General features: G+C 36.1%; 3 protein-coding genes, 1 long non-coding RNA gene and 2 pseudogenes across 10 annotated transcripts in view; 4 read left to right on the top strand and 2 right to left on the bottom strand.

Annotated features, from left to right (window-relative positions):
* Window positions 1-1137, bottom strand: part of LOC147287209 (G-type lectin S-receptor-like serine/threonine-protein kinase CES101) — a 3310-nt gene extending 2173 nt beyond the window's left edge. Inside the window, exon 1 of the mRNA XM_086240891.1 lies at window positions 3-1137. Within this exon, the coding sequence (XP_086097017.1) occupies window positions 3-1062 (1060 nt within the window). The 5' untranslated portion in view covers window positions 1063-1137. The remainder of the gene's footprint in view (window positions 1-2) is intronic.
* A 1780-nt stretch (window positions 1138-2917) lies between these two features.
* LOC147287208 (uncharacterized) lies at window positions 2918-4083 on the top strand. Its single transcript, XR_015121645.1, has 2 exons — window positions 2918-3042; window positions 3700-4083. It is a non-coding gene; the product is annotated as an uncharacterized LOC147287208 (long non-coding RNA).
* Window positions 4084-5096: 1013 nt separating this feature from the next.
* On the top strand, window positions 5097-9414 carry LOC147287207 (nucleolar GTP-binding protein 1 pseudogene; annotated as a pseudogene). Of its 3 annotated transcripts, none has more exons than XR_015121642.1 (3): window positions 5097-5192; window positions 6524-8566; window positions 9100-9414. The product of XR_015121642.1 is annotated as a nucleolar GTP-binding protein 1 pseudogene, transcript variant X1 (transcript). The 3 variants fall into 3 exon arrangements; XR_015121643.1 differs by having other exon boundaries at window positions 6524-8600; XR_015121644.1 differs by having other exon boundaries at window positions 5104-5195.
* A 3045-nt stretch (window positions 9415-12459) lies between these two features.
* LOC147287206 (cysteine proteinase inhibitor 5 pseudogene) lies at window positions 12460-12837 on the bottom strand (annotated as a pseudogene).
* A 4922-nt stretch (window positions 12838-17759) lies between these two features.
* Window positions 17760-21492, top strand: LOC147287205 (Regulator of Vps4 activity in the MVB pathway protein). Its single transcript, XM_086242053.1, has 6 exons — window positions 17760-18076; window positions 18215-18347; window positions 19682-19785; window positions 19906-20050; window positions 20132-20272; window positions 20478-21492. The coding sequence occupies exons 1-6, from the start codon at window positions 18036-18038 to the stop codon at window positions 21270-21272; spliced, it is 1359 nt and encodes a 452-aa protein (XP_086098179.1). The 5' UTR covers window positions 17760-18035; the 3' UTR covers window positions 21273-21492.
* A 605-nt stretch (window positions 21493-22097) lies between these two features.
* On the top strand, window positions 22098-25150 carry LOC147287204 (Putative methyltransferase family protein). 4 transcript variants are annotated; one of them, XM_086241621.1, is made up of 9 exons: window positions 22098-22305; window positions 22413-22478; window positions 22885-22958; window positions 23059-23161; window positions 23491-23541; window positions 23829-23982; window positions 24219-24357; window positions 24632-24737; window positions 24841-25150. In XM_086241621.1, exons 1-9 carry the CDS (start codon window positions 22155-22157, stop codon window positions 24984-24986), a joined length of 990 nt encoding a protein of 329 aa, XP_086097747.1. In that variant the 5' UTR covers window positions 22098-22154; the 3' UTR covers window positions 24987-25150. The 4 variants fall into 4 exon arrangements, with proteins under 4 accessions (XP_086097747.1, XP_086097748.1, XP_086097749.1 ...); XM_086241622.1 differs by having other exon boundaries at window positions 22410-22478; window positions 23059-23155; XM_086241623.1 differs by having other exon boundaries at window positions 22410-22478; window positions 24632-24727.
* The last annotated feature ends 1896 nt before the right edge of the window (window positions 25151-27046 follow it).

Here is a 27046-nt window from a genome sequence, read left to right as displayed (position 1 = left end):
GCCATCATCATTTGCAGAAGCATAAGCAATACAAGAACAATTTTTGAAGCAAGCAGCCCAACAATCAATGAGAGTCAGATTCTCATCTTCAGGAAACTTAATTCCACCCTGAGACATGACACCCATTTTCGACACAAATTTGTCACGAGAGCTCCTGCACTCAGGTAGCTTTTGCTCAACACACCCATCTTTCAATGAAGAGTTGGTGGAAGTACTGCATGAAAAAGCTGTAAACATGGAGTCCATCCCAAAACCCCTGAGTTCACCCCCTGCACTTAGTGTGAGCCTCGGGAAAATAGTGGTACCTTTATCAACTGAATAACTGAAGTATGTTCCATTCTCATTGGATATGTAGCTAAAGTTGTACTTGTAATAGTTGCAAAACTCATACATCAAGTTGAAGCACCCAGTGTGCCAAGACCCACTATTCCAGTAGACATTGCCTCTCCACCAGATGACCATTTGTTTTATACCAGCAGGGTCCAAGCCAAGACTAAAGGACCCTATGCTAGGCAAATTTTCAGTTCTCCATGATGTTAGAGTCCAATTGAGGCCAGTTTTTCTGTCAAATCCCAGTTTCATTTTTGGCAAAAGTGTGTCTGTAGGATAATCAAAGCTTTGCCACAATTCCTGCTTAATAGACCCATCAGGGTTCAGTTCACTGAGCACAAAATTTCCATTGTCAAGTAGAACAGCACTAGTATTGACTGCTTCTTGAACTGAATACAGCACAATAGAATCTCCCATGTTGTGTGAAACTTTCAAGTTACCATACTGATCAATTGTAAGAACTCCAGAATTGTCAAGAATCGGATTGTTTCGGTTTGCAATCCACACTGCCTTTTCATTATTTCTATTATACCATATTCCTAAGTAAGAGTTATTTGCACTGCCAGGCTTGAAGAATCCTAACCTGAAAATCCCAGAAGCTGAAAACAGCTGCTTCCCATCCTTGAGCTCTTGGCCTTGTGCTAATGTATCTGATTGAGAGTCAGAGGGCCCTATGAAGAGTATGCAGCATGAAATACAAAGAAGTATGAGGTTCCTTTCTATGGTAGCCATCAATAGACAGATATGAGTAATTTCATGTTATGTGTTAAAGAACAAGTGGTGATCATATTGAGTTTGTGAACCTAAAAGTCCTGGTTTCATTAGCTAATCAGATGCTTAGTTTTGCAGTTGAATGAATTCCAATCCCTTCAGGATATAAATTAAACATGAAAGTCAAAGATACTTGTGAACTCCAGCCTCATAAATTGACTTTGTAGGGTATATACCTGCATGGAGTCACACTGATTTAGTTCTATATCAATTTTTCCATGAAAAGGAAAGGAAGTGGACCCAATTGACTACCTGTTTGTACATGAAGTACTGGAAGTCCTAAAACGTTTTGACAAAAGGGATGAGATTTGCCCTTTGGTTTCTACACATTAGGCTAAGGGGTAGAGTCAAATGTCAACAATTATATTCCAAGAAGCTGGCAAATATTGTTAGTTTCTGACCTGTCTATTTCATACTGTTTAATGGAAACACACAACGGTTCTGTTAAATCCTAATTAATTTTTAAGGAGTTACGGCTTCATCTATCATGTCCTAAGCTTTGGTGTGACAGTGTTATTTCTCTTACTTCTAATCCGGTATTTCACTCTTGTACTTGTCATGTGGAGGTTGATTTTCATTATCTTCATGAGAAGGTTGTTTGTGGAGAGATTGATGTTCGCTATTTATGTATTGAAGATCAACTTGCCGATTTGTTTACCAAGGGATTGTGTATGGCTTGTTTTTCTTCTCTTCGAAGCTGCCACTTTGGATCCGTTCTATCAACTTTCCGGGAGTGTTAATTAAACAGGATATTCAGGAATCCTAATTAATAATAATGTATTATTACTCGTCTTGCACTTCAAAACTTTGAGGAACAATTATATTCTTGTCTTGCGCTTCAAGACTCCCGTTTCTTGTGTGTTAAATTTTCCTTGTATTTATTAGGATTAAGCTTTGTATAAATTTGTGATTATTACTCAATGAAAATTATCTCAGTTTACAATCTTTTTCATTCTGTTCAATCCCAATCATATAATATGCATAGGTGAATTCCAATACTAGCCAGTATAATCAAGTTCCAGTTTTTTTTTGTTTTACTTATTTGATTGGTTTTTGTGGCAGAGTGACTTCAAGTCTTTCCCAAGTTGTTGAACCACTTTCTTACAATCTTCGGCTTCCCTTTTCTTTTTGTTTCTTGTTTTTAACTTTTAAGGGGGAATGGAACCTAGATAAGCCCATGCATGATAGAAAGAAGAAAGTTGGCCCATGTATAGAGCAGCCCACATTATTCTTAAAGCAGTACCTTCATGGATTTTGGTAAAGAGCTGTTGCTGTTGCTGAATATCCGTCTTTTTTTTTTTTTTTTTTTGTTCTTTTTTGAAGACAAAGTCATAGTACATAGATTTTGGTAGCACTGTTTCAGTTGGTATGCTTGATTATGGTGAACAGTGTGCTCAGCATGAATATTAGGAACTTTTAGCCAACAGAAAATGTCAACTTGCAAAAGGGTAAATTCTATTTGCACTCACTATTTTAGTCATTACATAATCACACCCCCAAATCTCAAAAGAAAAAAAAAATTGTGATTATACATTTAGTGGGGGGTGTCGATAGGCCCAATGTAAGGCATTAACGAGGCCAATAACTTACACTGATTTCATTCAGAACTTTTCTCTTTTTTTTTTTGGGTCTTGGGTTTCTCAGTCACTATTTTTTTTGGCAGTTTCAACATTTTGCATCCAGCTTTCGACCCATTTGAAATTTTGAAGGGTTGGTCTGAACATCAGCTGAAGAGTGGCATCTATACATTCATTTGAAAGTATTGTACAATCCAAATCACATCTCTCTCTCTCTCTCTCTCTCTCTCACACACACACACACACACACACACACATTATTGACTCTATAGCTAGCTCTTTCTTTTCAATGTCAAGATTCAGCTCTCATCTCCAACATGATTCCTCTTCCGTCAACCCATTTTCTTCTCTCATCACCACCATGGTATGCTCTCTCTCTCTCTCTCTCTCTCTCTCTCTCTCTCTCACACACACACACACACACATATCAATTACTCACATGCAGTCTGCTCCGATTATTCACATTTAGACTTTAACGTCAGAAGTTTTATGTTAAAACTTACTTGGTGATTTTTGTGCGTTTGAAACTTTGAATGTGTTCTATCTGCATGTCAATGGGGTTTTACATATAAGGGAACTGTAGGATAAATATGCTTGATTTGTATAAATAAATGCCACTGATGTATATATGTTTCAGTCACCCACTAAATTTAAAATAAAACTAAAACCAATCTAGAGGCACACCATAGATATATGATCATTTACTTCAAGCTGGATTAATTAATTCCTTAATTTCTAGTTTCTATCTAATTTTCTGTTAATAGTTTCGGTTATGAAAACCGAATCCCCATTGGTGGTTGGTCAAAAGGGGTTTCGGTTTCAATCTTGAATCTTATTTCTTAATTGACTTTAGTTTCACAATCCAAACCCCTTTGAGCTAAACTAAAAAGACTTGTAAATTTTGACATTAGAAGCTGCCTCATGTATATTGTGACATTAATTTTGATCACTAAGTTGGTTTATGTAATTGCATGTAGATTTAAAAATTAATAGGTTGTTAATTAATTTGAGGTGCATGCAGTTTATAAAGCAATTGATGCTTGGGTCAGTGGTGAGGGTTGTGAGGGCACTAGTGGATCGACCAGCAGCGACAACCGCAACCTTGCTCTACTACAGTGATCTCCTGCCTCGAAATCTCAACACACACCGATTACAGCGACTTGTTCAAAGTGAATATGATCATGTTCGACAAAATTACTTCTTCCATTTTCTCATCAACCTTTTGAGATGTTTTTGGTAGCACCTCCATCACTACTTCTCACTTGTACATATAGATTTTGGGTTGAGCACTGTGATCATGTCACATAAATGTGATTAATTAGGATTTTACTTTTGTTTGTAAAACAAGAGGGTATTGAGATCCAACATGGAGACTAATAATATTAATTGTTGAGTTTATTTTGAAGACTATGGTTGCCATGAATTTTCAGACACCATATTATAGTTGGTAGCCTGGTAGGTACATTGGGGAACCAAAGGCAAAAAAAGAAGTAGAGAGTCAAGGTGGAACAGGCGGCCTAGCAACCCCAATAAGTCACTAACCATCAAGAGAGCAAAACCTCTCGCAACATGACCCAACCAAGCCGATTAACCCGCCCATTCTGGTCAGTTCGAGTTCACATCATCACAACCTCACCCGCTTGCAAAACTTGGCCCAATTCGATTTTTATTGGCCCGGTTTTTATTTTGAGCTTGTACTAACCGGATACAAACCAACCCGTCTGTATCACCCATCACGAGGCGTCGTCGTCAATGCATCACATCTCGGCACCACGATCTCGCCAAATCAATATCCAACCGTTCTAACCCGCCACCCGACTAAGACCCACACTAACAAATTGACCAAAGAACTTGTCGGTTACGATTTGAAAGATCGAAAAACTTCCACCTCGGTTCGACCGGTGGTTTTGGCACCAACCCGACCCAATCCACTTGACGCCTAACCCTAACATGAAATGAAAGCAAAGTTGTCTAATGTAGAACATGGAAGCATGTCATGAAATTTTGAGATTGTCAAAGAGATGTGGCTCTATTAATTAATGCTATGTAGAACATCACATTTTTAGATCATATTAGTGAACTACATTGTGTCAGATAAAATTTACTTATTACATCAATTATTATGATTAGTTAGTATTAAATAGAGATTCATTTAACATTATTGACATTTCACTTTCATCACAATTCAAAATGTAAGTGAGTCGAGTTGGGCTGCCCCAATCTATCAAGGTCGAAACCCTGAGGCTTGTTGATAATCAAGTATTGTGTGGGGTAGTGATGAGGGGCATTCCTGAAATATTAGATGGGTAGAATGAGCAAATAATAAAAAATCTAAAATGAGATGAGTGTAGTGAGCAAGGGTAAACAAATCAAGGGTGTAATTAGAAATCCGCAAAACCTTATGTTAGCCTACTCAGCCCTGAGCATCGTCTTCTCTCTTTTCCGCTGTTTCTCACTCTGCACTCCTCACAGGCTCACAGCTCTCAATCTCTCAAGTCTTCTCCGCTCTCCAAGGTTGTAAGTCTCTCTCTCTCTCTCCAAGCTCTGTTAACGTATTTTGTTAATGTTTATCTGATTATCACCACCCAAGTCTTCGTCCAGTTTGGTCATGGCGCTTTCGAGAGATGGGCTGCCGTGCTCCTCTTGATCGAAGGTTCTAGCGAAGTTAAGACTTGGGGTTCTGACTTCTGTGTTGCATTTTGAGTTTTCAGTTTGTTTGCAGCCTCTTTTTGATGGGTTTGTCTGCTCTGTGTTGTGTGCTTCCTCGTTGTAAATTTTCATGTTATTAGTATATTAATTTTTCAAGTTAAACACACATTACTAGCTCAGATTTCTTGTTGTTTTAGTCAAAATTAAACACACATTGTTATATCATTGCATCACATATCTGAATGCGTAGTTAACCTCAGGTGTCTATATGATTCAGTGACTAACAAAACTCTCAATTTTCATTGGCAAGCCTTTTTTTTAAGCAGTTCAACAAGTAATTATTATTTTTCCCTCCGTTTTATTATATAATTAATCCCAGTCTGCATTTTATGATGTTTAGTATTCTCTGTTGTGAAATTTGTCAGAGAAAAAAGAAACTAATCTATGTTTAGTTAAATGGGATGATGTGGGGCGGGGTTGGGAACCCATTTCTCTGACGGGGCGGGGTAGGGGAATCACTGATTATAATAAACTGGGGGCTGGTTTGCTTGTTTGTTGAATTTCTGTCAATTTCGATTATTAAGAGGTATGGACTACCTTTGAGGGCTTTGGCACTTGTTTCATTTTGATTTGAACTTTTAGTCGTGGGGTTAAAGAATTCAACTTGATTTTGTGGGGTTTTTGCATGAATTTCCCTATCATCATGAGATTTAAGATTTTAGTGATGAAATTAATTATTCATTATTTTCAGTAGAATAGACTTCATTACATGTGTTCAGTTGTTGATGCTTATAGAATCCATGTTATAGTCATATTGTATGCCACCTCCTTTATCTTCATTGTTTTATTTATCAATTTATTGGTAAATTTGTTTATATATTTTTAAACAAAAAAGGAATTAATAGTCTAGATCTAGATGAGCACATCTGATACATCTCGTAGTATGCATTTGTGCATTTTCTCTGTTGGCTGATGTTAAGGTGTTGGTGCAGTTACTATCAATTTTTTTCTTAATTATTGTGAATAAAAAGTTAGATGTTTTAGTGCTATCAAACAATGTTGTGAAGCTCAAGTTTGAATTATGCTTGAATTGGTTTGGTTACTCATGTTTGGTACTTTCAGTGTACATTAACATACCTTGTTGTTTCAGTCCAAAAACTACTAGGTGTTAACTTGAATATATTTTGTGTAAACAGACTAATAAGTAAACATGGTGCAATATAACTTCAAGAAGATGACTGTGGTGCCAAGTGGGAAGGACTTCATTGACATTATCCTATCTCGCACCCAACGGCAGACCCCAACTGTAGTCCACAAGGGTTATGCCATTTCCCGCCTCCGTCAGTTCTATATGCGCAAAGTGAAATATACCCAACAGAATTTTCATGAGAAGCTCTCTACAATCATTGATGAGTTTCCTAGGCTGGATGACATCCACCCGTTCTATGGTGACCTTCTTCATGTTCTCTACAACAAAGACCACTACAAGCTTGCCCTTGGTCAAGTCAATACTGCAAGGAACCTTATTGGAAAGATTTCTAAAGATTATGTGAAATTGTTGAAGTATGGAGATTCACTTTACCGCTGCAAGTGTCTCAAGGTTGCTGCTCTTGGCCGCATGTGCACTGTTATAAAGAGGATTGGCCCTAGTTTAGCTTACCTAGAACAAATTAGGCAACACATGGCAAGGCTACCTTCAATTGACCCTAATACCCGTACAATATTGATTTGTGGCTATCCAAATGTTGGAAAGAGCTCATTCATTAACAAGATCACTAGGGCTGATGTGGATGTCCAGCCCTATGCTTTCACCACAAAGTCACTCTTTGTGGGACATACAGATTATAAATACTTGAGGTACCAAGTAATTGATACACCAGGGATTTTAGACCGACCATTTGAAGACCGTAACATTATTGAGATGTGCAGCATCACAGCTTTGGCGCATTTGAGAGCTGCTGTGTTGTTCTTCTTGGACATCTCGGGGTCTTGTGGGTACAGCATTTCCCAACAGGCAGCTCTTTTCCACAGCATTAAGTCTCTATTCATGAACAAACCATTGATTGTAGTCTGCAACAAGACTGATTTGCAGCCATTGGAGGGTATATCCGAGGAAGACAAGAAGTTGGTTACAGAGATGAAAGCTGAAGCTATGAAGACAGTGATTGGTCAAGGAGGTGAGGCTACGAATGATGAGGGGGTACTCTTGACCATGAGCACTTTGACTGAGGACGGGGTGATTGCTGTAAAGAATGCAGCTTGTGAGAGGTTATTGAATCAGAGAGTCGAATTGAAGATGAAATCCAAAAAGATAAATGACTGCTTAAATCGTTTTCATGTTGCAATGCCAAAGCCACGTGACCAGAAGGAAAGGCCTCCATGTATACCTCAAGCAGTTTTAGAAGCTAAGGCCAAGCAAGCAGCGGAGAAGGAAAAGAGAATTCTAGAAAAGGATTTGGAGAACGAGAATGGTGGTGCAGGTGTATACTCTGCTAGTTTGAAGAAGAATTATATCTTAGCTGATGATGAATGGAAAGAGGATGTCATGCCAGAAATTCTTGATGGGCACAATGTATATGACTTTGTTGATCCTGATATTTTGCATAGGCTTGAGGAGTTGGAACGAGAAGAAGGACTTCGACAGGCAGAGGAGGGTGATGATGATTTTGAGATGGATGGAGTGGAATTGACTCCAGAAGAGCAAACGACATTGGCCGAGATAAGGAAAAAGAAAAGCTTGCTCATTCAACAACATAGAATCAAGAAAAGTACGGCAGAAAGTCGACCAACTGTACCAAGGAAATTTGACAAGGACAGGGAGTTCACATCAAAGAGATTGGGGAGACAGCTATCAGCATTGGGGATTGATCCTACTATGGCAATTAATCGAGCCCGCAGCAGATCTGTGTCTAGGAGGGGCCGGAAGAGAGAGAGATCACTTGATAGGGGTGATGTTATGGATATGGATGTGGATACACCCAACAAGAAGCTGCGTATGGTGTCTAGATCACGTTCAAGGTCAAGATCAAGACCTCCAAGTGAAGTTGTCCCTGGTGAGGGCTTCAAGGACTCTTCTCAAAAGTCCCAGGCACTAAGAAAGGCCAAGAAATCTGTTAAGAAGAGAAACAAGGATGCTCGCCGTGGAGAGGCAGATAGGGTGATTCCCACTTTAAAACCAAAGCACTTGTTCTCTGGAAAACGCTCAATTGGAAAAACCCAAAGGCGCTAAAATATTTGAGGTATTCCAGACACATTGCATCACTTCCAATTCAGGTTGTCCTTTTTTTTGGCTAACCCTTCAGGGAAAAAAAAAGTGACTTTCCTTGTTCTCTGTTGCATACCCACTAGCTGTAGGAAAGCATATTATTTTGCATATTTCTTCATGTTTCTGGGACCAACTGCATTATCCTTTTATGTCCTTTCTTTTGGTTCATTGAATGAGATGAAATTCATAACCCATTCTAGTCCAAAGTCCTAACCCTTTTCGTTATGCTGGGCTAGCCTCAGGGGCTTATTTTCTTTTATGTCTTTATCACATACGTCAACTTACCCTCCATGTTTTGGGTTTATTGTGAGAACAACATTCTAGTAGGCTAGTAGGTATTTATCTCCATTAGAAAGTGTGGAGGCACCATAACAATGATATTGATCTCCTGTTCTGGGTATTGATTTTCACATCATAACTTTGAGGTACTAAGAAGAAATAGATTTGTCATCTGCACAAACCTTTTGATGTTTCTCCCATTAATCAATAAACCTTTTCTTCTTGCAGGGAGGTATGTTTAGGCTTTGTGTTACTCTGCACCATGCATTGTACATGCTGTTGAGGAAAGAACACTTAGTTCTTTCACTTCTGGTTCCGCAGGGGATTGCAGCATGTGGAATCATGTAACCTGAGTTCTCATAATTTTCTTATTTTATATTATATTGCTTTTGTTAAGGCAATTTTGGTCTTGAGAGTTGAGATATGCATTAGTCACAATGTTTTGAGTGGATTTGACTTTACAAGAATTTTTTGTTTTCTTTGTAATTTTGTACTTCGTAGTATGATAAAAGAGTGACAGGATGGTCACAGTTTTGTGATGGGATGGAGCTATTTTTTAATTTCAATTATGCATTTATGCTAAATGAGGTTCTTGACTTGTTAATGCTCTTTCTTATCCTTTTCATACCCTTGTCATGCACTTGCATACTAGAAGACTGCCTCACATTGCAAGTTTGTTTAGTTTTTCGTTGTATACTGGTAACTGGTTCTATTGGCACCATTTTTCTTTTTTAGTGAGACTATTGGCACCAATTCATCAACACGTTCATTTACTCTCCACACCAACCATCAAGATTATAAAATGGGAAATTCTTTCAAGATATGATTTGAGATTTCGATTCACATCTCAATTCACATATCAACCTCATTCTAGAGTCTACTTTGGTTTTTGGGAAAATGGGTATTTTTCTTATTAATGAAAGATTGTTAGGTCGGCCAAAGATTACTCATGTAATTAATTGGCCGGTTACAAAGATGTCTTGTTTTAGTGTTCATATTTTACGTACCGAACAACATGAAAGCAGAAATGGAGTGATTAGGACTTGTCGATTGAATTGTCTCAATACTCATAAAAGACTAAAAGTTGACGTGGCCATCATTCCCTACTTGTATAACACATCCATATATATTATTAAATTGTTCATTGTCATCCACTATGATCAAGATTCAAGACAGCGATAGGATAATCAAAAAGTATTTAGTGTCTTGTGGTGTTGAGCCAACCATATATGCATGCCAAACTTAACGTGGCAAAAGTAACATTATTAGCTTAAGTCAAAAGTTGCAAGAGTGCTGACTGCTACAAGTTAATAACTTGTAAAGAAACCAACAGCTTATTTTTCAAGCTACTTTCAAAGTGTGATAGCAACTAGCAAGCCCTAACCAACTCATTCACTCTATCTTTTACAGCTGCCTGCCTGCTAATTCTGAGAATAAATGTTTTCCTTCTATTCATCACAAGAATCACAATCACAACCAACTCACTGCCAGCTGCTCTTGGATTAATATATATATATTTTTTATATATGAACTTAATTTCTAGAGGAATCTACTTAATTTTCAAATATCCAAAGACCACAATTAGTCCACTAGCTTTAGTTGGTATTAAAGGTGTGAATTTAGTCCATATACCAAATCAAAGTTTTCTCAAATTTCCTCAAATAGTCTTTGTGCTTCTCCAATTATTCTAAAAAGTTCTTGCATATCATAAATAGTTGGTAAGATTAGCTTGATCTCTATCCCAACAAGAAAAATAATAATAGAAACCTTTTCACTTTTAGCTAGTAACTTAGTAAGCATTTTAATTTGTTTATTGGCGCTAAGTTTTTAGGAATTTTTAGATTCTCTACTTTTTGTTTTTAATAATGCATTATAATCTAATGGTGTATGAGTAAAAGAATAAATGAATTCATAACACTTTTTAGGTATGTGTAGTCTGTGGAATCACATATACAGATTCATATAGTCCTTAAATTTGTGATATATAAGAAGAATTGAAACAAAAAAAAAACCAAGTATATATATAGTTCCATTTAGGTACGAACGTGTGTCGGGCACTTAGTGATCCTTTCCATGACGTTTGAAAAACATCATAGAAGGGTTTTCATGGCGTTTTTCAAGGGTTGCAAGCCATGTCCTAGATATCGGTGCCATGGAAAGGGTGGCCCTACTACGACACCCATAAAACGCCATCTTAAACAGTTTCCATGACGTTGAAAATTGTCATCCTTCCACACTTTTATGGCATTTGATTCGTGTCATGTAAAGTTTTTCCATGGCGTTAATAAATTGTCATTGAAAATGGTTAACTTTAGATGACTTTCCGTACATGTCATCTAAAGAATTTACATGGCATGGTTTCAACACCATTGAAAGGGTACAATTATATGGCATTTGATCAGTGCATGTCATGCAAAATCTTTCCATGGCGTTATCCCAATGTCATTTAAAATGGCTAACTTTAGATGACTTTTAGTAGTTGTTATCTAATTGTGTTTACATGGCATGATTTAAACGTCATTGAAAAGGCTTGGCCTACAACGACACCTAAAAAATGTTATGTTAAAGTGTTTCAATGACGTGTTTTAAATGTCATGAAAATACTTTCTATGGCATTGTTTACATTGCCATTGAAAAAGTTACATTAGATGACCTAGATCATCTAATTTTGCCATGTTTGAAATGTCATTGCTTTTAGTGGCTTTACAGGGTTGCTATGGAATATTTGGTATATTTGAAAAAAATAATGATAATACTAATCAATTTTTATCAAACGCATGTATTGAAGGGCAATACATGCATTTGATAAAAATGCATTGTATGATATGGTATTGAAGGGCAATACTTGGATCCCCTAAGGGTGCACCTGCGCATCTACCTTCCCCTCATTCAGCTTGTTCAGCAGTGCAAACTCAGGATGATAATCGTTCATGTTTTAGATCACATATTAAAAATCATTTATGTGAAAAATTAACCCAATTGAAAATTGTTTAGTTATATAATTGTTATCGAATAAATAGATGGTTTGATAAAAAACACTCTTTAAATACATATTGTCTATTTCTTCGATAACAGTTACATAACCAAACGATCTCTGATTGAGTCGATTTTTTACAGAGATAATCTTCAATAAGTGATCTAAAAAATGAACAATTCTGATCCTAAACCTGCACTGTCGAACAAAATTTTTTAGGGAGAGGGTGGATTCGCAGGTGCACCCTTGGGAGAATCCAAGTATTGCCCGATAAAGAATTTCAGGTGTATAACTTAACCACATTATTAACCTTCAAAATATATCGAATAGAAAATTCTAAACCAGTAAAGTTTTTAGATAACAAACAAAATAATTGAAAAAAAAAAAAAACACAAATATTTTAAAGAGTTAAGAAAATTTGGCGCCAATAGAATTTCCAAATCAGATAAGATAACCGAAAGAAAAACTCAACACAAAGATTATAGAAAAATTAAGTATTATCCATTTGGATACCAACTTTTATTACATTCTCAATTTCTATATTGTAATGAAAGATGATACAACTAAAGTCATATAATTAATTGACATCCTCCAAAGAAAAGTTATGAGATCATCTAATATTGATTGTGATATTGAACAAAGGAGATCAATTTCTTAAACTTGGCCAAAGGCTTCTCCAAGACAACAGCCTCATAATTCACGGGGTAAGGTAGACTATCCTTGACTGTAATGAAAAGTCGATAAGCAGTCCCCGATTCAATTTGGGACTCGCCCTTGAACACCGTCATAAAGATCAAGCTCTTCTGAGCTCGTTTATTGTACTCCGAAACTGCAAACTCTGCGATCTCTTTCACATGTGGGTCACTGAGGTACTTTATGGGCGTCCAAGCACCAAGCAGAGTACTAGGACTAGGGGCATTTTCTTCAGTCGCTATGGTGAGCAGAGGAAAGAGGAGAGCAAAGAGTGCAAGGAGGAAGTAGTGAGCACTCATGATGCACTTGGTTTTTGTTCAAGTTTCTTGACTAGGTTTCTTAGTAGTCAAAGTTCAAGTGTTGCTGATCGAGGGAGGGATTTGTTGGTGCATGCATGGTTTATATAGCTGGTGGTTGCATGTGAGAATAGGCATGCAAGCAATTAATTAGAGATTTGGTGCATATGGGGAGGAAATTGAAAGCAACCTTTGGTGCATATGGGAAGAAATGGCAAGTAATTTAAGGATTTGGTGCATATGACAAGAAATGGCAAGCAATTAAAGGAGTTGTTATTTTGTTGGGGTCTTGTATGGAAAAAATTAAGCATATGTGACCAAACTTTTTGGTTTTGGTATTTTGGTTTTTTCAATTTTCAGGATTTTTCTATTTTATATTGTTTTTGGTAATCACTAATTAAAAAAATGATGGAAAATATATATTAATTATAAACTTTTATATCATATACGGATATTTATATTTGTTATGTACGTTACTCTCATCACCTGATAAAAAAAGACACAAGGTGTATTGCATAGACTTAATTTTCTCCATACACACCAAATCCTCCAATATATTGTCTATTAGGTTAGTCCACCACTAGCTATATATACCATGCACAGACATATCTCTCCCACAAAACTCGAACTCTTAACTACTGGACAGCCTAGTCAAGAAATCTTAACAAAAATAAACTGTAACCATGCATATGGTCATTACCAATTTACGTTGTATCAACTTCCATTATAATAAAGAAATTGAGAATATAATAAAATAGTATTCAGACCAAGAGTATATTCTTAATTTTTCGGAATATTTTGTTCCTTTTTTTATTTCATAATTTTTTGCCAAGTATTTTACTGGCGATTTGAAAATTAGAGAGATGTAGCAAAATTGTGGCAAATTGTGAATTTGGGAGCTGAGGTACTCAAGATTTTGGTACAACAGAGATATAGCTGAACTACAAGAGATCTAGCTCCATTTTTATGTGCATCTGGTTCCACACACATGTCCCAATTAAAAATTATCACAAAAGATTGGATATATTTGAAGTTTATGATGGAACCCTAGCTTGGACCCTAACTTAATTGTTCCCTAATTCGATCTTGTCCCTAATTATACTGGAGATTGTAAACTTTATGGTAGACCACATGATTCTTGTAGGTCCATAATAATGATTTCTTCACACCTCACATGACTAAACAGTGACCAGTCATAATATCTTCCAACATATTAATTGAATATTATTGATCAATGTAATTAATCCATGTTCGAATGTGCCAATAGTGGTCAATGCTGTATTTTTCTAAATGACCTTGCTCCTCTAGGATACAACGGCTGGGATATATATATGATGGTCACCAACAAAACAGATTTTGATGATTTTAGATTTGACCAGTGTCCGAGTGCAATAAGCTGAAACCTGAGGGAGTTTGCATGAAATTGACCTAGATTTATATCTGGGTAAAAATAGGGATTGCTTCTATAAGTTACAACTTTTTTGTAACCCTAAAGTCCTACTACTACATGTGGTTTAACCCTTTTTGCCATTGTACGTTCTTGTGACAATCATTGCTCAAAACCCTGGCAAAAAAAAAAAAAATCATTGCTCATGCAAAACCAAAGTTCTTACCCTTTTTTCTTACAAAAAGTTCAAAAGAATCACTGGCTAGCTTCGTCTTTCATTAGCTTTTCTTTTCTTATCGACAAGAGATCCCTTTGTTTTTTTTTTTCTTTGCTTTTTCTTGGTAGATAAGTAACACGTTTATGACAAACCATTTTAAGCAATTTGCAAATATATATATATATGATATATTATGTTATTAGGTTCTTAATTTGACATTTTGGACTTAATAATTCACTTATTCAATGATCCGCAATAAAAATTGATAATATAACATATTAGATTATTTGAGAAGAGAATATTTCAATTTAAACAAATGTGGAGTTAATACAAGTAACAAAAGCTCAGAATTGTTGGAGAGAATATAAAGAAGGCAAATTACTAATATTTGGGCAGGTCAGTTACAAGAAGAGTGAAGCGAAGGTGCGCAATTGCCTTTAACCCTCGAATATTTAAGACCTCTAATTAAATTTTATAGACTCTTTATATATCATATTAAACCGCAATTATATAAATATTTATGTTTGATGTCACACTTGGGAAATCTCAAGACCAGTCTAACCCTACATTAGGATCGAGCATGAGCTAATTAATGGGCAAATTAATGGCAATATATTATATATGCTATGCCAGAAGGCATATATTGATGTTGCTCACAGCTGTGTGATAATAAGATTGGGCACTTTTCCAGCGGGTCACAAGGGGCTGCATGACTCGCTTTCGCTTGTTTCACGCAAACATGCTCTTGGTAGCTGCAATTCTGACACCTGGATGCTCACCACTTCGGCTGGCTTCAAATGGACGCACACTATGGCCAAAAGCCCCCAAATTAAGCTACCTCACATAACATTATTTAATTTATTTATTCCTACTTTGAAAATAATAAAAAACTAAATTCAGAAAAAAATAATAATAAAAAAGGGTTAACCAACTATGAATTGATGAAAATGAGAATTTTGATTATTCAACCAATTGGTTTATACATGGCCCACTTTCATGTTTATTTGCTTTACAACAAGTAAAACACCAATACCTCAACACGTCAAACATATAAAAAAAAGACTTTTTAAAATTAAAGTTAATACTTTAGCCCAATTGAAGATTTAGCTTGAGAATTTACTAACCCTCAATGGTTTTTTAGTATGATCAATTCAACAAGAAATATTCTTGCTTTGCTCCAAATAATTGTATTTTTTTATAATCCAAGGCCAAAATAGATGTTTGTTCTACATATAATTCAGTTCTAATCTTTTTATTTATTTATTTATTGGATTGGAGGGAATTCAACACTAAGCTATTTTTAATTCTAATCCTATCATAATTCAATTGTACTTGAAAGACTAAACTCAATTCTCCTTAAGGGACAACCTTAATTTATTCATAGTATAATGGTCAACCATACAATCCCAATTATTGTGAAGGATTACTATATTGTATGAAAAGACACTCAGAACCACAACCATAAGTTTTATATTTTAAACTTTTTTTTATGGCCAAAACCACAAGTTCTATTTGAGCATAATAGTTTAACATCAGACTAGGTAAGTTCAACCCTAAACTAATTGGCTAAAGAAAAAACCCCTTAACAAAAAAAAAAAAAAAAGAAGAAAAACCAATCCAACTTGACGTTTAGGTCTCCTATTTTTTTGATTAGGTATCTAAACCTTTCTTTTTCACTCTTGATGCATTAAGTGTTTACAATTTTAATTCAAGTTCTAAACAGTTAATATTTTTTATTTATGTCTATTTTAGACCGAACTACCACTCATTTAATTTTATACACTTCAATCGCTAAACTCTAATTTTAATCTTTGTCGATTCTAGGTTGAGAATATACATTCGACCATCTAGATTCTAATCTCGGTCTTCTCAATTTTTTTAGGTAATTCAATTCTTTCACAACCAAAAAGACTTAAAATTATTCATTGTTTGAGCAAAACAAAATTGTAAGAGTCACACTGAAATGGATAAAGTTTCCTTGTTTAAAGATTTGGTACTTATGACCACAAAAAGAAAAAAAAAATTTGGTACTTGAAAACTTCCATCATGCAAGGTCCGTTAAGCAAGGGACAGCTATTATCGGGTTACTACACATTTTTTGTTTCCTTATCTAAAAAATTTAGCAACATTTTGGCTAATAATCTAGTGCATAGTTTTTTGTTTTTTTTGGTTAATAGTGCATACCTTATCTGTCTCCCCTTTTCCGCAGATTTGTTCTTTCTTCTTTATCATTAAAAGGTCAAAAAATTTCTCAAACAGATAACAACAACAATATATTATTTGCCCTTTTAATGGTAAAGAGGAAAGAAAAAGGTCAAACAATTTCTCAACAGATAACAACAACAATAACAAAATTGTAAGAGTCACACTAAAATGGATAAAGTTTCCGTGTTTAAAGATTTGGTATTTATGGCCACAAAAAAAAAAAAAAAAAGATTGTACTTGAAAACTTCCATCATGCAAGGCCCGTTAAGCAAGGGACAACTATTAACGGGTTACTACACATTTTTTGTTTCCTTATCTCACAAATTTAGCAACATTTTGGCTAATAATCTAGTGTATACCTTTTTTTTTTTTTTTTCGGTCAATAGTGCATACATTATTTGTTTCCCCTTTTCCGCATAATTGTTCTTTCCTCTTTACCATTAAAAGGTCAAACAATTTCTCAAACAGATAACAATAATTATATATATTTTTTTGTTTTATGTTCTAATTTACATGAATTTGAAATTTCGAGCAACCAATTTTAACAATAATATTATGTATATTAAATTTGTTTACTAAATAATGTGTCAGAGTAATTTTACTTTTAATAAATAAATAAAAATATAAAATGAGCCAAAAGTAAGTAAATAAATAAAAAGCTGCTACATGATTTCATGAATAACTTTAATGAGTAGTTAAATTAATTTTATAGCGGAAAAAATTAAATTAATAAATACTATGCTAATAATTTGGTAAATAGAGCAAAAATGATTACAAGCGCTAAATTCTCGACGGTTGGTTTCCCGCGGTTTGAGTTTCACTGCCCACATCAAACATTAACCGATAGGCCTGCAGCTTCAACCTAAAATTATCTTCCCAAATTACCCTTCATATTTTGGTCAACTGTATCTGGTAATCCAGGTAATTTTTGCTTTTATAGCACCCACTTTTGTATAAACACCGCGCTACTTTTACATGTTCCCGGGAGGCACAGAGACAGACTGAGAAAACCCAAGTGGCAAAAACCCACATTTTTCATTTTTTCAGAATTCTAGCTGCCAATATATATATATATGTCTCTGAGTTTCTGAAGCTACATTTGAACCCATTTGCTGAAATAACCCGATTCTTCAGTTTTCTTTCTATCAGAAAAAACAGACCCATTTGCTTTCTTTCCTCCTGGGCTTCTTGAACATTGCCGATTCTGGGCGTGACCCTCAACCCCATTGTTTTCAATCTCTCACTCATTCTTTTCCTTAATATTGTTGCATTCGTAGGAAGTTAGTTAACCCATTAATCACAACCTTCGCTCTTTCTTTTTCAAACCCAGTTTCATTTCATCTTTCCCCATTCACCAGCTTGTGTGAATTTCCTCAATTCACAGACCTCAAGATGTTGAGGGGGTTCAGAAAGTCGAAATTTTACACTAAAAGGTTTGGCACAAACAAACCCAAGTCACGTATTTCTGTTTGTTTGTTTCTTCATTCATTGTACAGAATTTGGCTTCCTGTTTCTTCTTCTTTTTTTCACATTTGTTTTTGTTTCTGATTTTGGGTCTTTTTGATATGCAGCAAATCTGATATAAAGATCACGAAGCTGAGGCTTGAGACCATAAAGAAGAAGAGGAACGCTGTGCAGAAGTATTTGAAGAATGATATTGCGGATCTTCTCAGGAGTGGCCTTGACACCAATGCCTATGGCAGGGTAAGTTTCTTGTTATACAAGTTTAATCTTGTTCTTGGTTTTTTGATTAGCTTTGGTTCTTGGTTAGTTTTTTTATTTGTTTCTTTTTGTTTGTGTTTTAATTTTTGTTGCTAGTTTTTATGGTTTTGTGTGGCCTGCAAAAATAATATAATTTCCTCAAGCCCTTTTTTTTGGGCCAAAAGGCTTCTTTCATGCCCTGCCTCATGCTTTTTCAGTTTTTTGTTTAGTTTAATTTTTTTTCTTTTATTTATTTTTATAATTAATTTAGATGATTATCTATTTGCTTGGCTTTTATCATTTCGGTGATGGCGGCATGCTATAATTGCTATTCTTGCTTCCATTTGTCATTTGATAAAGCCCCTCAATCCTCATCATCACCATCATCATCCGGATATGCACATGCACAATGCATCACATACATACACACATGCAGAGCAGAGAGATGATCGAATATCTCACGGTTCTAATTGTCTTAGTAAAGAAGCTAAAACAACTCATTGTGGGGCCCTGTTTTGCTGTTGCCACTAATTGGCTCACATGTTTCATCCATGCACCATGACATGTACCCTCATGTTGATCATGCATTTCATGCCCTCTCTTTACTCATAAATCATTCTATATGGGGGTGGCACCCATCTGTATTGCATAATAAGTATGCATGGGGCATGTGATCCAATTTTAGCCTTCATTAGAAATAGTTGCTTGCTTTACCTGTAGACAATTCCAACTTCTGTAATATTGGCCAATTGAAATGGTAAAATCACCTAGATAGAGATAGAGATGCTAGGTCATCATCAGTCTGAGTGTTGGCACACATATGGATTTCTGTGCCTTGGTTTCTTCTATGCTTGTCTTTTATCTTGGTTTTGTGTCTTTAATTTATACCTGTCTTTATCTTTATCACTTTGTTTCCAATTGGTTAGCCATGACTCTTCCCTTGATCTCTTGCTTGAATGAGTTATGTTAGCAATTAATGGGTTTGCTCTCACTTTCTTTACCTGATTAAAAAGTAAATGGAACATAAGCTGGAGCCTTTATTAAAAAAAAGAGAGACATTTTTGGGATTTAGATTGGTAGGTCTTGAAGGGGTCAATTCTCCATCTCCAACCACCCAATTTAACATCAACCTGCCCAAAATGTGATGTATTTACCTTCCTTGTAGTAACATATTGAATGTTGAATGCATGCATATTGAATGAAGATTACTCACCTATTGCAGCATAGCTGATGATCCATGATTTGCATATATACTTTTGGCAGTTGTTCACTCACAAAGCCTCCAAATCATTTTACATTATTCAATGCTCTTAACTCCTTCAAAATTGGTGAAGCAGGCTGAAGGATATCTGGTTGAGCAAAATATCTCTGCCTGCTATGATTTAATTGAGAATTTTGTTGAATGCATCTCAAGTCATCTTTCTCTCATGCAAAATCAGAGGTACGTGCGGCTTCCAAAGTAATATTTCTTGCTTTCTTTGGCAGAGTAAACTATCAATGCCATACATGTCTCCTGGTGTATGCATTAGTTTGATTGACTTCTATTAATTTATTTTTGTAGGGAGTGTCCTGAGGAATGCAGGGAAGCTGTTCCATCTTTGATGTATGCTGCAGCAAGATTTTCTGATCTGCCAGAACTGCGTGACCTGAGAAATATGTTTACTGAAAGATATGGAAATTCCCTTGAACCTTTTCTGAATAAAGAGGTAATAATAATTCACAACTTGCATAATTATATATGTTATAGGTTTATTTCTAGTCTGACCCAATTGATTGTGTATGCTTAGTTTGTGGAGAGGTTGAGGAGAAAGCCTCCTACAAAGGAGATGAAGGTTCAGTTGATGCATGACATAGCAAAAGAATTCTCAATTGAATGGGATTCTAAGGCTTTGGAACAGAAACTGTATACACCACCTGCAATTGACCAAGTAAGCCTATCTCTATATTACTTCTACATTTATGGAAAGATGTTCAAGAGTAAACTTTGATTTAGACCTTGAAAATTAGCTTAGATGCCAAATCTTTCCCTCTATCCTGTTTTTCTGTTCGGCCATTCTGTATTTTGGAATTGCTTTTTATGGTCTCTCTTCTCGATCACTGATACTCCTCTTTGAAACCTATATGACTTTTCAGCAGGGCCATAGCAAGTGTGCTTCTCTGAGTGACAATGATGATGATGATGAAATGTTCAAGCCACATAAAAGGAAGGACGATGCATTTCCGAAGAGAAAAAACCAGGATGCAGCATCAGTAGGAAGTGAAGATGACTATACATCTCATGCAAGCAAGGATGCCTCTTATGCAAGCGAAGATGAAACAACAACAGCAGACATGTCCCCGAATTTCCCAAAGAATTCTTCAAGTTCAGTAGGAAGCAGATCCGAGGATGAAGCAGATAACAGGACGCCCTTCGACTATAGATTTATTCCACCCCCTTACTACAAACCAAAACCCGAAAAAAAGGGAACAGATCATGTTGAGAAGGAAAAAGATCAGCCTACTGATGTTGCCAAAGATGATTCGAAACCAAAATCAGTCAGGAGGAACAACTTGAAACCACCACCAGGTCGCGAAAATCTTGGCAGTAATGATGGTAATTCGAGGGATGAAGAAGAGAGGATAATGGACGGGCTTTTGATGCATTACAGTAAGAAGCAGTCACCCTACAAGTCGAGCCAGGTGAAGCCTTGTTTGAATCAAGGAGATGATGATGATGATGATACTGGTGAATCCACAAGGCATAGAAGCAGAAGATCTAACTGGCCACAGGCCAGAGCAGCATCTCTCCCACCAGAGCCAACAACTGCAACTGAGGAAACGAATAGGCCTGGTCGAGCCAGGTCCTTGCAGCCAGATGCACACGTGCACCCTAAGCTACCGGAGTATGATGAATTGGTAGCTCGGATTGCAGCTCTTAGAGGAAAATAGAAGAAGACAAGCTAATTAAGCTGCCTAGAGTGTGATGGATTGGCATTAGAAGTGTCTCTTTAGGTGGATGTGTCCATTATCATCTTCTCTACCTTATAAGGAAAGATTCATTCATTAGTTTCTTCCACATTGCCATCCCTTACAAGATTTCATTCATTAGTTTTCTGATCATTACATTGTAAAAATCCCAAAATTTCATGGCTGAACTTGAGGGTTCAGAACCTACCACTATCTTAGATATAAATTTGGATCATATTCTTTACAGTCCATCTTTATTTCATGCTCATTGAATAGTAGATTTTAGTGACACCTAACTTTGGTTTTATTGGATTCCAACAATAACATTAACATGAATGATACACATGGAATAATTAATTCTTTTTAAAAAGACTCTTTCATGCACTAAATAGTCTAAATTCATGTATTAAATTCTTTTCACTAGATTTATGTATCAAATTTTGTTCAGTAAATTTATTTTTCAAATTTTTTTAACTAAATTTATGTATCAAATTTTGTTTCTAGTAGTGTTTCATTTATTCAAATCTGGATCCATTTTGGGTCTATTTATTTCTATAGCTTGATGAATAGACATATTGGAAATTTTTATAATTAAATAGGTTTTTTGTAAGGGTTTATTTTGCCCTTTTGAGTAAATTGAACAGAGTGATTTTGCAAATTCTCTGCCTTCTGCTCGTAATCCCAAAACGCATCGTTTCGAAGATTCGAACCCTCTTTTTTTTTCTTTTTTTTTTTTTGTTTGGCCAAGGATTCGAACCCTCTATTTTTTTTTTTTTTGTTGTTTGGCCAAGGATTCGAACCCTCTTTTCCAGAGGAACACCGCAATTAGGGTTAGGTTTTCGTTTCTTAGCTAGATCAGTGTCAATGGAAGAAGGGCCGGTCGAGATGATAGGGCAAATGAACCGCGGAGAATCAGAGGAGGAAGAGCAGGTGATGAGCGAAGTACACTTGGGCTGCCCACCTGGTTTCTGTGGACCCCACATTTCCTACTTCACCTTCTCCGTCCCACAACCTGGTATTGAATTCAATCTCTCTGACCTCTGTTTCATTTTTTTTTTTTTTATTCAACGAAAAATTGCAAGCTCTGAGCCTCTATCTAACACAATCACTTGGGCATAGAAGCTGAGCCCTCAAAGCAAATGCTTAGCTTCGATGAGGATGGTGATCTTCTTCTTCCTAGACGCAACAGTAAGTTCTCACTTGTCACTCACACATATTGCTTTTATTTTTGTTTTTATTTTTTGGGTTTTGAGGCCTTTGCATGGTAATGTTATGTTATGTCATGTTTGCTTACATTTATGATCTTAAAGACTTAAACCCAATTGCTCAGTGAGCAGGTTTGGGATTTGGATTAATGCTTAAGATAGACTTACTTGATTAGTTGTATATTAAAATGAGCATGTGCAGCAGTGCATGTATGTGCCTTTGTGTATGCCTGCATGACTGCATACTTGTGTTGTTTGATTTGTTTCGATTTTTCGCACTAACCAAAACCAGCAATTCTTACCAAATAAAAGATGATATTTTGTTTTTGAAGATCATTTTGATGGTTTTGTTTTGTTTTTATTACATATTTTTCCATGAAAATGTGCAGAATTATCTACTCAGATTTATAGAGTGACCATCCAGCATAATATCACGTCATCAATTCCAAGTGTTGGTTTGCAGGTAAATTTTGTTGTTGTTGGTTTTTTTTTTTTTTTTTTAATTCTTTGGAAGTATGGTTTATTTGCTATGTATTCATACTGAATCTTGTTTTTCCCCTCAGGTGTGGAGAGCAGAACTTGTATTATCTGATTTTTTGCTGCATAAGATGTTTTCATCATCCGAACTTCATGGAATTGTCTCGTTAGAACTTGGTGCTGGTACAGGTGCATTGATCCTTAGTACCTGTCTTAGTTTTATGTTATCATGATACATCCTTATGAAGAACAACTGGAGCTGGTTAGATTATTTTTGGCCTGGCATTGGTTCTGTACACTGTGGACCATTCAGTGGGAATCATTCATCTAAATTATTGGCTCTGACCTTGATTGCTTCAAAAAATACCATCTAAATATATACAATTTTTGTGGTGTCAATGCTACAAATTCATTCGAGACTTTAACAACCTCATTAAAGATTTAACTGCCATCATTTGAGACATCACTATATAGTCTATATGTCGAATGACATGAATTTTATTTCATGTCTTCACCAGGGTTGGTGGGTGTACTACTTGCACGTGTTGCTAAAACAGTGTTTATAACAGGTATAGTGACCTTGCACTTACTGAATATTGCTCGTTATTCATGTCATTTTGTTCCTTGAAAGTTTTAGAATTTTTTCAAATTGTTATTTTCAAATAGGTGTCTGAAACAGTGTCCCTTTTAAAGGGGTGTTTGATCACTTCAGTGTATACCACTAGGCTTTGGAATTGAAGTTGATGGTTTCATTGAATTTTATGATTGTATTCAATGAGTTCTGTGAATAATTATGTCAGATATACTTATTTGAGTCATCCAATTCAAACTGCTGGTTGGATGCCCTCTGTGTCAGACCATGGAAATGAGATCCTTGACAACTGTGCTAAGAATGTCGACCTTAATTCTGAACTGTTCAGTCATCAAGCTACAGTTCATGTATGTGAACTTGATTGGATGAATCCCTGGCCCCCAAGAATGACCCTAGAAGAATCCTCCCTGGGTAAAAGGTGAAAATTATGTATCTACTTTGAATTTTTGTTGCAACAAGTTGAATTTTGTTGACACTAATAGCATATTCATTTTCGCTAACTTCTTATACTTTGCTAATATATTCCCTTTGCTGGTGTTATTCTCAGTAATGTACTTTACAGTTAACACTGTTTTAATATCCTAATATCATTTTTTCTTTTCAGTAACATCATTTATTGGGAAACATAAATCAGTTTTTAATGATGTCACCTAGGTATTCCTGGACATTTTCAGAAGTTGAAGCAGCCCAGGAAGCTTCTCTGCTTGTAGCTGCAGATGTAATCTACAGTGATGACCTGACAGATGCATTTTTCAGTACTGTAGAGAGATTAATGTCTCTGGGTTCAGAAAAGGTACACGCCAACTTGCTAGAAATTTCGGTAATGGGGAATAGCAAGTATCATGGCTGGACAGTATTCTGGGACTTTGTTCTGTGTGCCTTTATGTGTTTTTTTATAGGGATCCTGCTTGCCTTTAATATCCGAAAGTTTAAGATTTGAAGCAACCGTTATATGGGTATATGAAGTGAGCTTGATCATGAATAGAATAGTTGCCAGTGAGGGTGATAACTCCTTTCGTCCATCATATGCTGTTCAAATAAATGACAGTTCGTTTTTTGTTTCTTAGGTGCTATACTTGGCATTGGAAAAGCGCTACAACTTCAGTCTTGATGATCTTGATGTTGTTGCAAATGGTTATTTACATTTCCGAAGCTTTTTCCAGTTAGAGGGGGGTAAGCAATTTCATGCATCAAGATGCACCTATATCATGATTCATGAGCTCTTTATTTTTCTATCTGTTCGGCTTATAATTTGGGTTTTGAATTGATGATGCAGATTCTGAAGGCCTTGAATGTGGTTCAATGCCTTGCTTTGTGGGCAAATGCATAGACATTACACAGATTCCTCAGTATGTGAGAGAGTATGATAGAGGAAATGATGTTGAGATTTGGCAGATTAAGTATAACAAAAGAAATTTCTAATACGATACTCATGTGACAGTGAGACCGGATTTGATGTAAACCACTAAACCTTCTGTTTTTAATGACCAAAGGTTGCTAATTGGTTTCCGACCAAAAAAAAAAGGTTGCAAATTGGTTGTTTTCATGAATTTGTAGTGCAATAATATATCCAGCATTTCGAAGAATTATGAAAAGGAAACTTATTGAATGCTTTTTGCTAATATAGGAAAAAAGAAGAACGAAGAAGATTGACCTCTCAAAACCCTTAATGAAAAATCAAATGAATTAAAAATTTTGAACACCCTACACCTCCACCCAATCCTGGCAGCCAACCCATCCCGCCCCACCGCAGGCGACCTCTTTTTCTTCTTCCCTCACTTGCCAAGTCGCCATGGGTGGCGGCCGGCAGGCAACCGCATCCACCTCGACTCTTAAAAATGAAAAGAGAAAAAACACTTCTGAAAATGCTATTAAGATATTAATTATTTTTCTTTTATGGTGTGTTTGGATGGAGAAAAAAAACTTGAAATTTAAACAAAATTCAGCATTTAAGAAATTATATGTTCTAATTTCTTTGTTTGGGTCCACAAATATAGAATTTCGTAAATTCTATGTGGAAAAAAACTTGGGATTTGAAGACTGTAAATTTCAAGTTTAAATTACATCTAAATTGGTGTCATTTTCAAAATTTCAATTTTTATAAATAAAAAAAAGTCGTGTCCACTAATCACCTTGCCAATTAATTACAATACCACCACCACTACCACCACACCGCCGCTACCACCACCACCATTGTCACCACCACTACCACTGCCACCGCCACCTCCGCCGCCCCCATCACCACCACAACCACCGACACCACCTCTGCTGCCACAACCACCATCGCCACTACCACCACCACCGCGACCACCATCACCACCACCACCACCGCCACCACCACTACCACTGCTCGCTGCCACCACCACCGACACCACCTCCGCCGCTACCACCATAGCCGCCACTATTGCCACTACCGTCGCCGCCACCGTCACCATCACTGACACCACCACCACCGACACTGACACCGCTGCCTCCATCACCAATGCCATCACCACTACCATCGCCGTTGCCGTCGCGACCACCATCACCATCACCGCCAATGTCGCCGTTGCCGCCACCTCCAATACCCCAATTTTTGCCACCACCATTTCTTCCACCGCCCGTGGCCCATCACCCCTACTACCATCGTCAACTTACCACAAACATCATTTTAATTGTTGCTACCATCACCATCACTCTTTTATAAAACTACTATAAATTTCGTATTTAAATTCTATTATGATTACATTTATCCAAACAAAAGAATTTACAAATTCTAGAATTTTAAATCATATCATTTTTAATTTCGTCATTTGTGAATTCCTTAGTAGTTTCAAATTACTTCATCCAAAGGCAGCATTAAGAAATCAATAATAAAGAATCATTTTTGCATTAAATTACCAGAAAATCATTTCGATAACAACAATGACAAGAACCTTCCACTTGTTACACTAATTTTGTTTTGGTAACGTAACGCGGTAACGGTAATGGCAAGATTTACCCAAAAAGAGAAAAGTAACTTCCATGCACCGTTCTGACAGAATCTGAGGTGGCAGGTGGGTCCCAAAGCCACTTCAAAGGCAAACTGCAAAAGCGAATAAAAGGTGCAAATTAAAGTAGCCAACTCAAGCCTATTATTCTCGCAAGTCGCCAGTATAGCAATTCTCTGCTTTATTAGCCCAAACAGCTCATGATCCTCTGTTTCACGTAGTACAATTGCAAAAGCATCTAACGAATCACGACCATATTATCAGTTTAATTCGATTATTTACTTTTTTTGAGGTATAATTCAATTGTTTATCAAACAAATTTTAAAATTAGAATATTACACCAATCATAACCTTTGAGTTTATATATCAGTCTGGATTTATTTAATATTAATATGCAAAATCAAATTTTACAATTGATGTCACATTTAAAGGTGGAGACTAATTTATCATTTGCGATAAGACCTACAAGACTACAACATAATTTGTAAGTCTCCTAATGGAATAAGTTACATT

This window comes from Dryas octopetala, chromosome 4 (genome assembly GCF_963921425.1).
Source record: "Dryas octopetala chromosome 4, drDryOcto1.1, whole genome shotgun sequence".
Classification (NCBI taxonomy): domain Eukaryota; kingdom Viridiplantae; phylum Streptophyta; class Magnoliopsida; order Rosales; family Rosaceae; genus Dryas; species Dryas octopetala.
The sequence above is the reverse complement of the archived record's forward strand: the minus strand, read 5'-3'. Positions and strand labels throughout refer to the sequence as shown.

Coding starts and splice junctions, on each gene's coding strand:
- LOC147287205 (XM_086242053.1), top strand. CDS start 18,036: ATGTTGAGGGGGTTCAGAAAGTCGAAATTTTACACTAAAAG. Junction 18,348..19,681: donor ACACCAATGCCTATGGCAGG/GTAAGTTTCTTG, acceptor TTGGTGAAGCAG/GCTGAAGGATATCTGGTTGA. Junction 20,273..20,477: donor CACCACCTGCAATTGACCAA/GTAAGCCTATCT, acceptor ATGACTTTTCAG/CAGGGCCATAGCAAGTGTGC.
- LOC147287204 (XM_086241620.1), top strand. CDS start 22,155: ATGGAAGAAGGGCCGGTCGAGATGATAGGGCAAATGAACCGCGGAGAA. Junction 22,479..22,884: donor TCTTCTTCCTAGACGCAACA/GTAAGTTCTCAC, acceptor GAAAATGTGCAG/AATTATCTACTCAGATTTAT. Junction 22,959..23,058: donor TTCCAAGTGTTGGTTTGCAG/GTAAATTTTGTT, acceptor TTTTCCCCTCAG/GTGTGGAGAGCAGAACTTGT.